Here is a 13,704-nt window from a genome sequence, read left to right as displayed (position 1 = left end):
GCATTTGTTAGATCGGGGCCATATACCATTCACTATGCTTATACAATATGCTTACAAATATATATATATATATATATATATATATATGTACAGATATAAATATATATATATATGTATAATGAAAACAGAGTCCGATGCGTTCGCTGGAATCTGGGCGATCCGTGTCCGTGTGGGATCAAAAGAAATTGCCGCCCACAAAGTCGGTTGCAGCGTTTAATTATTGGAAAAATGAATTAGAAACTAGAAATCAATTTGGTTAACATATATTATTTGAGCATACGTAACAAATATTTATATATTATTATAATTTCATTTAATATTCTTATCGATTTAACATAACTTTTACATGACTTTGTTTCTAATTTAACTACCTCTTATGTGGCATATTTCGGTTTTCTTTTTTCTTTGACAACAACAAATTTCTCATCATTTTTAGCATTGGAAAAAGTCCCATGTTAGCGATTAACAAGGGTTTGCAAAGGTGAATTTTTCGACTTATTCATTTCACACACACACACACACACAGAGAGAGACACAGAGACACACACACATATATATTGATTGCTGTTTTACTTTTTTGATTTACTATAAAAAGAAAAGAAATACAATTTGTAATACTAAATGTTTAGCTTTAATGTTTGTGTGTAATTGTTCTACATAATACCCGAATACCCGATACCCTATGATTTCAAGTACAACTCTTTAACGTAACTTTTTTAATATCCTTTCAACAATATCCTTTCAATTACTTAGCTAGCATTCACATGACGGCTTCTTGTGTTTGTTGCCACGTTTCGATTCATTCCGTTCTGTTACAGCGCATGCATCAATTCTCAACTCTTTTGATTTCCTCTGCCCATATGATTTTAGAGTCTAATTAATCACTGTGTATACGTTATATGTTAACAACTAACATTCCTTTCGAAAGTCTGCTTATATATACGTATATATATATATATATATTTTCTATATTATTTGTTTTTGTTTTGTTTTTGTTTTTCTTTTTTTTGTACCAAACCAGCGACAATTACATGCTTGTGCTTTTAACCGAACAATCAATTGGGCTATGGAGCATTATGTGAATAGAAAAATGCCATAAAAATGAAAATTTTTGCAGCACAGTGTAATAGTGGCCAGCAAAATTACTATGAAAGCATGTCACATGATATTATAAACCAGAAAAGTTGTTGCAAATGCGGCATGCCGATTTCCAAATACCCTTGCAGACTGAGCAGCTCGAGGATGCAGTCGTCTTCGGTTATGGGATAGTCAAGAGAGCAAAAGTGAGAGAGAGAGAGAGAGAGAGAGAAAAAGAGAGAGAATTTTTTCTTCATTAATTTTTTATTTTGCATAAAAGTTAAATTGTTGAGATTTTCTTCAAATAGATCTAATCTTTAATTAAATGCATAATTTTTTTATAATTCTGTTCCAGAAGAGAAATCTGCGAGCTTTTGGGTCTGTTTGCCATATATAATATATATTAAAATAATAACAGTCTGATTTTTTTAAGTATTAACCAAAAGACCTCCAAGACGTAGCAAATTTTTGAAACTAATTAAATAAAAAGTTAATCCAATTTTGAATAGATTTGAGTAACACAGTAATGTGCTTCAATACTTCAAATTTGAGTATAAATCATAAAAAAGGGTGTCTAATTAAATTATAAGGGAATATAGATCAGTTAGACACAGTTTTATCAGGTACAGATATTGCCCATCCATCGCCTCAATAAACTGTAAGGGTATATATGAAAATAAAAAACAAAGCCAAATTCAAAATCTTTTATACTTATGCATACCCAGCATAGCGTTTTATAGTTTCCTAAGTGTTATACTCCAGGAGGGAACGACACGTTTTGTTGTGGATATATATATATATATATCATATATATATATATATATATATCGAACAAAGAATACAATCTCAAGTACTTTACTCCTATTGTTAACTAATCAATTAACTAAATGTGTGTTACTAATCTATTTGAATTCTCTCCATCGGAAATCACAAATCACATGTTATTGAACTGAACAGATACTCACCGCTGGCTGGTGATCTATTGGCCAATTCGATATTGCCGGGCAATGCAATGACCGGATCCGGCTGGTGTATATTCGTTTACAATCTGGCGCCAGAGACTGAAGAGAATGTGCTGTGGCAGCTATTTGGCCCGTTTGGGGCTGTGCAATCGGTTAAGGTAATACGCGATCTGCAGACCAGCAAATGCAAGGGATTCGGATTCGTTACAATGACCAACTACGATGAGGCTGTGGTGGCCATACAATCGCTGAACGGCTATACACTGGGCAATCGGGTGCTGCAGGTTAGCTTTAAGACAAACAAAACCAAAACTACTTAAGGGCAATCTCTGGACAGCCAACCAATTTCTGTTCGTGAAACAACCAAACTGAATGTATCTATTATTTTTGGATCGAATCTCCCTTTCACTCTATGCGATGAACGAGTATAATATATATAGCACAAAAATATGATGAAGGAAAGTAACTATGGCATTTGACAGCGAGTTGTAGTCATAATTGAAATGCACACACATACCATAACACACACACTCTGTGTGTGTGTGTGTGTGTGTGCTTTTACCTATATTGATTTGTATGCTAAACGAAATTATTATGATTGATTGATTGATTGATAATGATTAATGAAATCTTAGCGAAAATTTAAATATTCTATTATGTTTACTTTTGTGGGAAATTACACGCAGCACTTACATCATTTAACCAATTTAAGTTTATTGAACAAACAACAAACAACAAAAAAAAAAACAAAAAACAAAAAATACCACAAACATACTAAAAACAAAAAATAAATACCTTTAAAAAAATAATACCTAAAACAAAGCTTAAAAGAGGCAACAAATACAAAAAGCATAAACAAGAGACGACGTCTCTTTAGATTGACTAAGCGAAATGCATCAAATTAATGAAAACAAAAATACTTAAATTAACTGAAATTTTTTTTTTTTTATATATTTAACTAAATTGAATATTAAAATTACGTAACTAAATTATTTAATGTTTATTCATTTAACTAAGCAACTAAAAGAAAAAGCAAACCAAAAAAAAAGTATTTATGTATATATATTTATATATATACACATATATATAGATATATATATATATATATATATACATATATGAAGAAAATGAAAACCAAATATAATTAAAATACACGCATATAAAGAGAATGATAATTTTTAAAGAATTTATTCTGAATACCTAGGTACATATAGTATAATCAAGCCTATATGTGCTGCTTTAAATGCTATATTGTATTTGTATTTGTATTGTGTTCGTTTTGCATAACTTAATTAAACTTAATTAATCAATTAATTACATTCACTTAAACTAATGTTATAATATGTACTTAAAAGCTTCTATTCAATTTGATTCAATTCGATTCGCATTGATTTGAGAAAATCTACCCCCGAAAAGCCGCGTACAAGCCGATCAATTGCGATCGCGAAACGCAACAACAGCAACAAAATATCGATACATCATACATCGTACATCGTACATCATGCATACATCATACATACTTATAACCATTCTTATTATTATATATATGTAATCGTTTTAATCTTATTTTTTTTCGTCGTCGTCTAACTTAAAATGAGAAAAACCAAAACAAAAAAACCAAAGTATATTCAATATTGTATGTGCAAACGCAACGTAAAGAAACCAAGAAAACTTATTATATTATATTACATTATATTATTATGCCTACTTATTATTCCATTTTTATAATTATATCTTACAAATAAAACCAAAAACCAAAACCAAAAAAACACAAAACGTCAACAAAACTAAAACAACATAAAAAAAGTAAACAATAATAATAATATATATATATATATATATATATATATATATATATATATATATATATATATATATATATACATATACATATATATATTTATTATAAAATAAATGTGTGACTTATTCAAAAACTGTGCGAAAAGAACGACAAAGAAAAAACCAAAAACCAAAACACAAAATTTGTTTTCTTTTTTTGCAAACACAACAATCAGAACAAAAGACAAAACAGAAACACTTACAACTGAAAATTTGCAACGTTGCGCATTGACTGATCGATTGACACATTGATTGATTGATTGATCAGATCAGAAAACAAATGAAAGAAACAGCTATTGCTGGTGCACTTATTTGGGCTGAAAATTGGCAACGGCGCACAGCTATGAAATTTCGCAACGCTGCACTGAAAACTGGCAATGTTGTAGCGCATTTTTGTGTGTCGTTTTTTGCTTGTTCATTTCTTACCGCTATCCATTTATTTTTTCAAGCAATGTTTTTGCTTTTCTCGAATACAACTCTGCAAATGCTACAAACAAGTAACTGAAATGTGGCAACATTGCCTCCGCAGCTCGAAATTTGCTCGGCCTGGTCACGTACACCCCCACAAGTTATACACATACATATAAAACACATATTAAAAACAAAAAATACAACAACAGCACTCGCATTTTAAAACAAAAATAGAGAATATTGAAACTTGTTTCAATGGTCAAACAAACAAAGTAAATAATGCATACGTTTTATAACACTGGTTTTCGAAGTGTAAGAAAATGCATTCAAAACTAACTAACAAGATAGCTAACATACGTACGACAAAGTATACTAAATTTAAGATGTGAGCCTACTGCATAGATGCTCCCTCGTTCTTTTCCCCCGTACTCAGTAGCGCTTCAATCAATGTGTGTGTGTGTGTATGTGTGTGTGTCAGTAGAAATTAGCAAACTAAAAATGAAAATATTTAACAAAAATGCAAAAACAATTTTTAAAATGAGACTTTTTTTTCGAAATAGTGCTTAAAGTACGGCCACATCTACATGGCAAGCGGGCACTCTGAAAAAAAAAGAGATGAAAAATAACGTAGTTCAAGTAAAACTCAAGCGAGGCGAGAACAAAAAGTTGTGGCAGTAAATTGAAAACACCAAGTACATATATATATATATATACTTATATATGTCTATAATGATGTAAAATTTTTTAAACAAAGATTTATAGTAAAATTGATTATTATATTGAGTAATAAGTATATATACATGCATGCATTATATTATATATATATACATACACATATATATATATATATACATGTCAAACTAACCAAAGGCATTAAAGTGAAAACAATGTGAAATACATTCAAAAAATACCAAAGATCGGAGAAACACTTAATCCAATATCCAAGCCACACAACCAAAAAGTTCGCCAAATGTGCCCGTCAAGGAGCGAGCTCTTTGGATCGAAAAACTAAACCCAGCAGACTTAACAGATGGGTGCAGCACATAAATACTCAAAGCTCGCGATATACGGTATTCGATATTCAATAAAAACAAAAAAAGTAAAAAGAAGAACTACTCACTTATGTGTATATGTAGCAAGTGTGTGTGTACTCGTACATATAGAAATTTCAAAAATTAATTGTTCTCTTGTTTTATTTATTGGTTCGTTTTTAAGTTCCGGTTCGTTCGTTCATGTGTTTGTCTTGCCAGTGGAATCTATATAGAAAATAACCAAGAAAACGACAAGAAAAATGAAAAAAAATAAAAATATTATGGACAATTTAAACATATACATACTCACTTATTGTGCATGTGTGTGTGTAAGCAAGTCAATGAACTTAATGGATTTAATTACATTTAATAACAAAATAAAAAACAAAAATAATAATAAATAAACACATAAATAAATATAATATCCATCACATAAGCCAGGTGCTGGTCCCAAACTGGGGCCCATACACCACACGGCTGTGTGTCATTATTCAAGAAAGCAATATTAAGATGTGACTCGAGTTGGCTGCAGCCAAAAGCCAAGCCAAGATAGTCAGCCTAGATGCTTCAGAATGCATTTCATTAAAATATTCAAAAAGCTCTTCAAAATACCTGATATCTTTTTATTTGTTAAAGCAAGAAATGTCTTTTGCATCATTTGGAAAATTACATTTGCACAATTTCAGTAATTTTTACCATTGTTTCTTTTGGGTATTATTTTCGTCGAATGCAAATGCTCAGCATTTTCTTTCAGACAGAGAACGAAATCCGAAATGCCTTGGAAATGAGCCTTAAATATTTCTTCGGATCGATAATTGAAGAGCTTCAGTATTTCTCTAGTACAATATTTAAAGTTTTCCGTTTTTATTAAAGAACAAACTAAAAGAGAGATTTCACGATTTTTCCGATTTAAGAATCACATTTTTTTCTAAAATATGCAGTCCTTGGCAACATATAACTAGTCCGTATTGCTTCAGAGTGCACATCTTCAAAATATTGCCAAACTTGCGGTGTTTAAGTACTTGCCTGGTCTAATAACCATTTTTCAGACCAACAAATCTCGTTTTTTTCTGAAAACCCTATGCCTAGAGGTGCGCATTTGTATAAATTCAAAGGTCAGCAACTCGGTCACAGAACTCACAGTGTGCACACATAAGTGTATGCTATACAATTACCTAAATATAGCTAAAGAATATTAGTACATTTAAAGGCTGAGAAGATGAAGAAGAAGACGACGAAGTAGAAGAAGAAGGCGAAGAAAAGAGAAGAAGACAAGGAAGATGTTTAAGTTGCAGAAAAAACAGTCGAATGGGGAGCGATAAGGTACATCCAAATAGACACAAGCACTCACTAAACATACACTGGCAAAAACAGGAATAGGAAAAACACAAATTTAAGTACAGTCAACAAAATACAACAAAATATTGAACCCAACTGAAAAACTTGTGAACGAATAACAATGAAAATCATAAACTAAGCATGAAATGCATTTAAAATAATTTCAACAAATTTATACATATTTAAAAACCAACAAATAAAATATATATAAATATACTCCATATATTTATATATATATATGTAATACATAAGTAGTTATATAGAAGCGTATGCCTACTTATTTGGTCCGACAAGAAGCACAAAAGTGTGAGCTACGCTTGCATAAGCCATAACAACTTCCAACACTTACACGATATACAACACTAACACACACACTCACACACACACCCACACGCATACATACAGATACATTTCGTGGATTTTAATAGCACACAGCATTAGAGCTATGCGAAAACAAACAGAATAGAAAACTACGATAGATTGCATTCCGTTGTGCAATTCGATGTTGATCAGCAAGCGATAACGATAACAGTCGATGTTGTTCGATAACTCAATTTAGTTAATAAGCACTTAGACAAATACTAAACGAGTGTGAAATCAGCCAAATGCCGATGCTCACGCAGAGGCGTATAAACACGGTCTAGGTTTAAACAGCCCAAAAGCTATGCGAGCCCTTAGCTGCATGCCATGAGAATCGCATAGATAGGCGCACAGTGGTGCAGCTAGCTCAATGCTCGACTTTAAATTTAAGCAGTGATTAATTATAACTTTTAATGTATGTTCTTAGAATTGACTTAACATAAAGAAAGCAGAAAACAAAATGTTTAATAATTTGCAATAAATTTGATGATGAACCTAAAACAAAATGAACATCGGATCGTAAAGAGACAAAAAAAAAATAAAAAAAACTAAACATATACTTAGCCGCTTTGTCAACGGAACGCGCCCAAACCAAAGAGAAAAAACTCCAAGAAATCAGTTAAATAAGCAAAAATAAAACAATATATATATATATATTAAGAAGATACATGATAGAGATAAGAAATTGCTAACAGGTATACACAAATATACATACACACAGGCACACTCCCACTCACACACACACATACACACACACACACTCCAATCGATTATTAACTATTTGATTATGTATGCTACTTATGATTGTCTATGGAGATATATGTATTACTTTGTATACCCCACAAAACTTGTACTTACATATTTATTGCATTGTATTCAACTTAGTTAACCACATCTTAACCAACTTACCAAACTTACCAAAAACTTTCAACATATTTATATTATATTATAGTTACATTATCTTATATTATATTGTATTGTGCTTGGCATTTAAAATTGTCTGATCCATGCCTCTACATGTATTGGAGTGGTTCCACATTTGTCTCTGCTTTGAATGACTAAAACATCAAGTATCCAAAAGAAGCCCCCAAGCCTGAACAAATTAAACAGCTAATGTAAGCCCTATAAAGAGATCTTAAGTATTCAAGTGCTATAATCAAGCCATACGTACTACATCTACAATTAGGCATATTTGTATATACATAGAGCTCTATGCTAGTGGGTTAACATGATGCATTTTTGTGGCAACTGCAACATGATTGGGAACATGTGAGGATTATGAAACATTTTTTGCATACTTAGATCAAATTGGATATACCGAATACAGATGAATCGCCACGTGGCGAAGATCAACAAGAATTAGATATAACTACAAGATTTACACACATTTAGATGCATATATGATTATTATATAACTTATTACAAGAATTTAACTATACTCGTACATACTTATAATTGATATGGATGTATGTATGTATTATTAATTGTAATTATAATTATTATTGTATTTGTATTTTATTGTATTACCATGTATTAGTTTTGTTCCACACTCTTTTGCTCTTTCATAAATAAAAACCAACAAAATCAACAAAAAATATGAAAATAAAACAGAAATTATACAAAAATCCGGCAAGCGATGGTATGAATATAACGAATAAGTCACAAATCAAGCACACAAATAAAAACGACGTGAAATAAAGTGCAAGAAAAAAGTAATAAGCGCTAATTAGTTTTAGTTATTCTTGTATTCAAATCAAATGTCAGTTTTTGATTTAATGTTTTTTTTTTTAAAGAAATTTTTATCAAACATAGTTGGTAGGCTTCGTATGAAGTGTATATTGTAAGTATTTATTGACTTTTAATATTTCATTTCTTGCATACTTTGAAAAGAGCTCGATTCTATAGCGAGTGTACCATAATTGGGTACCATAATTGTGCGCTGCCAATTGACGATCGGACTATAAGCACCGATGTTTTAAGGAATACTATTTTCCCAGTCTGCCGCAAGAGTATTCGCAGAAGGCACCTCAACGTGACAATCAGGATATCTCCTAGCCGTGCACTCTCTTCTCTTACTATTGTGCTCTCTCCCTCTCCCTCTCTCTCTCTCTCTCTCTCTCTCTCTCTCTCTCTCTCTCTCTCTCTCGCTCTTTCCATATGTATTGCGTGCTGCATCCTATCTCTCTCTGTCTCGAACTTTCTAATGTATTGCGCCTTATATCTCCCTCTTTCTCATACCATATATATTGCGCTGTATATCGCCATCTCTCTCTCTTAGTTGTTTCATATGTTTTGCGCAGGGTATCTCTCCCTCTCTTTCTCTCTCGTTCTTTCTGTATGTATTGGACCTTGTGCAATATCTTTTTTTTACTCCCCTTCTCTCTGTCTCCCTTTCTCTCTCTAGACTATTCCGTCTTTGTACCCACATGCTGCTCTTCCTCACAGTCTGATATTCCCCACAATCTCACCTTGAGATTTTCAGCAATGTAATAGTTTTTCTTTAACTTTGTTATATATTTTAACGATCTATCAAGGAAAACGCTTTTGATTTGCTGATAACATCGTTTATTTCCAGTAAATACTTTTAAAATTTGTATCTTGATTGAGTAAATATGTAAGTATTATAATAAATAAATACAATTAACATGCTGTATCTGCATGTTCCAAAAATGCACATTACAGAGAAATCAAATTTTTATAGCATGCTTTTGGGAGCCGGTTGCCCTTCAAAAGGAACCCGAAGGAAATACGTAATGGATTTTGGAACATGCCTGCTGATAATAGACAAATATATATAAATATGTTTAAATAACACTCGATTATATGTGTATAAATATATATAGCTTTTATATTGTGTATATATATTTTGCAATCTTTGTTGGCACAAACATTTGTCATGTAGGTACATGGAGTACGTATGCGAATTTTCGTGAATCTCTAAGTTTTGGAAAATCTATTAAAAAAAAATGTACTACTGCTAGAATAAAATTAGGAAAACAATGGGTATAGCTACATTTATATGGATAATAGACAAGACATTAAGTACAAACAATCTGTGGTTGCCGTTCTAATGTTGATATGCCTGCAATACCATCTGGAGTTCAGCATGCGCCAAGCGGCATCGCCTTGGATCTCACTGGTCTAACGTGTTGGTACTTAGAAGCGCAGCTGGGCCATTTCCAGGGTCTGCACGGTGCAGTGCCTTTGTTTAGACGCCCAGCTCGCGACTCGGCGTGGTTGTTGCCAATTGTCCAGTATTACTCCCGGCCGGCGGCGGTGCAACCAAGGTGGGCATCAACTTGTTCAACAGAGTACGCATGGCAAAGGTCACATCATGATTGGCGAAACAGAACAGAAATGAGACAACGAAGCCCTGCAGGCTGACCAGCACCACCGACAACAGCTGATAGAATCGATCCAGCTGGGTGCCAGCGTCGGGTCTATAGGGCAGCAGAAAGTGCTGCAGCCCGAAAAGTGGCACCAAAATAATTGTGGCACGCACCGCCTTGCGTATGGCCAGCGGTGCTGGCTGTGCCGATTGTGGATGCAACTTGCGCACAATCACCCGCAGCACGTTGATAAGAAAGACTAAAAAGAAAGAGTTGGCTAGCATGTTGATAGATAGTCGTAAATGTCAGTTAATACTTACTGAAACTGGCCAGCAGCGAGAGGGTAATGGGCACCGAGAAGATCCACAAGTAGAAACTGTCATTCATCCAGCAGCTGTGAAAGCAGTATCAACAATATTTTACTTTAATTCTTTTACTAAAATTTGATGCGTTCTTAGTATCCATAATATTAGAGCAAGTTGTAAATTTTCTAGCTAAAGACTAATTACATCTTCGAGATGTGGGCAACTCATGTACTATATGAAATCTTAAAGTTAAACTTTATTTCAATTAAGACACTGCTGGAAAAGTAAGTTTGAGCATTTGAATAAGTCAACATTAGAATTAATACCCAATTTGAAGTACATTAAAATGTAATACAAACGTTTTCCGCTAATATTCCACAATTCAGTGTGGAATCTCGAATATCACTAAATGCATTTTGTTAAGGTTTTACTTAGTTCGTTTGAAAAACTTGCTTAAAACGTATAAAAACCCTTCAACAGCCATTTTTAGTTTTTGGAATATGCCCATATATGCTTTAAATGTTCGGAAAAAATATATATTGTGTTCACTTTCCACTAGTTTTCCACAGTTAAGTGTGAAATTTTCGTAAATAGCTGAATGCCTATTGTTTAAGATTTCATGTGGAACTTCGGATAAAACTTCACCCGCATTTTCAGTCTACATATGCTTTCGTATATCTGATCTGAATAAGCCCTAGTCATCATTACTTACTGAGCATTGTCGTTGGCACTGAAATGTCTGGCAACGCCATAGGGTAGTACAAACAGGAGAGGTAACAGCCAGCTGAGCAGCTTGAACCAGCGCATCACAATCGTGTCCTTGACAAAGACCTGCAAGACAACTGCATTAGTCAATGAAAGCTTATTTTGGTCAGTAGAATAATGAATACCCTACAATACGGTGTTACCTAAAGCTTAAGTGGGAAAAAAGTATAGTAATTATATTCGCTGAGAAATGGAAGGGCTTCTATTGAAAGAACTATTTGTGTGGAATCCGATTATGATTCAATGTGAATAATTAACATTTTCAGGTAAGTCTGAGCCAATTTCATACAAAATATAATTGTTTGCAGTTTTAATTAGGTTTAAGGAAAAATGAATCTCTATCAAAGCGAACAAACAAGTAATTATATTTGGTGAGAAACATAAAAGAACTACCCATGTGAAACGGGTTCCAAGCAAAATCTGATTATGGTAAAATGTGAAAAGTCTGATTCAGTTTCAAGCGAATCCAGTTTCGATGAAAACTTTGATTAATGGAACTTTAATGAATGCACCTTAACTAGTTGTTCTCAGTTTTAATTAGGTTTAATAAAAAACGAAATTCGAACAATATTTCATATAGGATCTGCTCGAGAGGGCATATAATACAAATTCCCGATGGCACTTGACATTTGCAATTTCAATTTGATGACGATGGCGGAACAGTTGCAAATCGTAAAAATAAAAAAAAAAAGAAAGGAAAATGCTTGAGAGATGCTTTCACATAAATTGAGGCGGCTGCAAATCTCATCAGGAATTCACAGCAGTTGCTCGTAAACTATGCAAACTTGTGCAGCAATTACAGCGATTTGCATGTGAATGGATGGAAAATGGAAAAGTAAAGGAAGAGGCAGGCCCCAAGCCAGGCTCCATCCAAGACATACCACAACCAGAACCAAGTGCAGATGCAAACCCTCGCAGAACATCCAAAAGTAGTTGACAAGCATAAAATAATGCACCACCAAGTGGAGTGCAATGCACCAGGGCTGTAAAACATGAAATTAAAGCATTATTGTATAAGGATAATGGGATGAGCATCAGCTGTGGCTACTTACCGGATTCTCGGCTATTTGCTCGGTATGCTCAACGACCAGACGGTACCAGAGTATCCAGGCGATGCATGTGCAGGCCAGGGATGCAAACAGATGCACATGTATCCTGATGCGAGTGCAGCGCAAGGATCTGTAGGATAGAGCATCAGCATCAGCATCATACGCTAGCCTGGCTACTTGCCCAGCTCGTACGTACTTAAAGCCGAGAAATATGACAATCGATATGAACAGCGCCAGAAGCGACAGTGCATAGCCCTTCACATACAGCTCGTTCACAAATTGCCGAAACTGCAAAGCAAATCAACCTTGAGAACGGCTTTGATATGGATGCACGGTGACTAACCTGAAAATCCTCATAGTCCACACAGTTGGTATAGTTGGACCAGGTCTGATTGCTAACCGGATGCCGGAACCATGAACCAGTCTCCAAGCACCTAACCATATAGCAGACATGCGTACAAGAGTAAACCAGTAAAAGGTTCTAGTCGGGAGCTCCCGACTAGGGGATACCCTGAACCCTCTTCTTCCAACATCAAATGCATATATATATTCTATCTTAGAAGCTACATGTCAAGTTTGGGGACTCTAGCTCTTATTATTTACCAAAATTTCCCAAAAAACAGGATATCGATATCGATTGCTTGGAAAACGGAGTAAGTTATCGATTATCGGAAACAAACTCGATATGCGCAGGCACTAGGAGCACCTACATCTAAAATTTCAAGTCTTTAGCTCTCATATGTTCTGAGATCCTTGCGTTCATACATATGGACGGACGGACGGAGGGACGGACGGACATGGCTAGATCGACTCGGCTATTGATGCTGATCAAGAATATATTTACTTTATGGGGTCGGAGATGCTTCCTTCTGCCTGTTACATACATTTGGATCTTGCACAAATACAATATATCCTTATACCCATTTTAAATGGGTTCAGGGTATAATCATCGAAAAAGTTTAGATTTTCGCACTGACCTCGATTTAGAAAAAAATCGTGATGATTTGGAAGGTCATATCTGCGCGTGGAGTTATGTCGTTTGGAAACGTCATATCTCCGCGCGGAGTTATGTCGTTTTGGAACGTCATATCTCCGCGCGGAGCTATTACCCGAGATATTATGTCGTTTTGGAACGTCATATCTCCGCGCGGAGTTATGTCGTTTGGAAACGTCATATCTCCGCGCGGAGTTATGTCGTTTTGGAACGTCATATCTCCGCGCGGAGCTATTACCCGAGA

At 34.2% G+C, this 13,704-nt stretch overlaps 2 protein-coding genes across 8 annotated transcripts in view; one reads left to right on the top strand and one right to left on the bottom strand.

The window, feature by feature from the left end:
* The window catches only part of fne (found in neurons), a 29,287-nt gene extending 26,186 nt beyond the window's left edge, over positions 1–3,101 (top strand). For 3 of the 5 annotated variants that reach the window (XM_070209983.1, XM_015169980.3, XM_032440690.2), the window contains exons 6-7: positions 437–481; positions 2,035–3,101. In XM_070209983.1, the coding sequence (XP_070066084.1) occupies positions 437–481; positions 2,035–2,359 (370 nt within the window). In that variant the 3' untranslated portion in view covers positions 2,360–3,101. The remainder of the gene's footprint in view (positions 1–436; positions 482–2,034) is intronic. The other 2 variants (XM_032440691.2, XM_002057093.4) reach the window with 2 other exon arrangements.
* Positions 3,102–9,566: 6,465 nt separating this feature from the next.
* Positions 9,567–13,704, bottom strand: part of hec (calcitonin receptor hector) — a 106,171-nt gene continuing 102,033 nt past the window's right edge. For all 3 annotated transcript variants that reach the window (XM_070209973.1, XM_032440685.2, XM_032440686.2), the window contains 7 exons: positions 12,810–12,900; positions 12,663–12,754; positions 12,470–12,596; positions 12,299–12,400; positions 11,365–11,483; positions 10,668–10,741; positions 9,567–10,606 (listed from right to left, as the gene is read on the bottom strand). In XM_070209973.1, coding sequence (XP_070066074.1) covers positions 10,227–10,606; positions 10,668–10,741; positions 11,365–11,483; positions 12,299–12,400; positions 12,470–12,596; positions 12,663–12,754; positions 12,810–12,900 — 985 coding nt within the window. In that variant the 3' untranslated portion in view covers positions 9,567–10,226. The remainder of the gene's footprint in view (positions 10,607–10,667; positions 10,742–11,364; positions 11,484–12,298; positions 12,401–12,469; positions 12,597–12,662; positions 12,755–12,809; positions 12,901–13,704) is intronic.

Source organism: Drosophila virilis, chromosome X (assembly GCF_030788295.1).
Source record: "Drosophila virilis strain 15010-1051.87 chromosome X, Dvir_AGI_RSII-ME, whole genome shotgun sequence".
Lineage (NCBI taxonomy): Eukaryota > Metazoa > Arthropoda > Insecta > Diptera > Drosophilidae > Drosophila > Drosophila virilis.
Note: the sequence above shows the minus strand (reverse complement) of the source record. Positions and strands in the feature narration are given on the sequence as shown.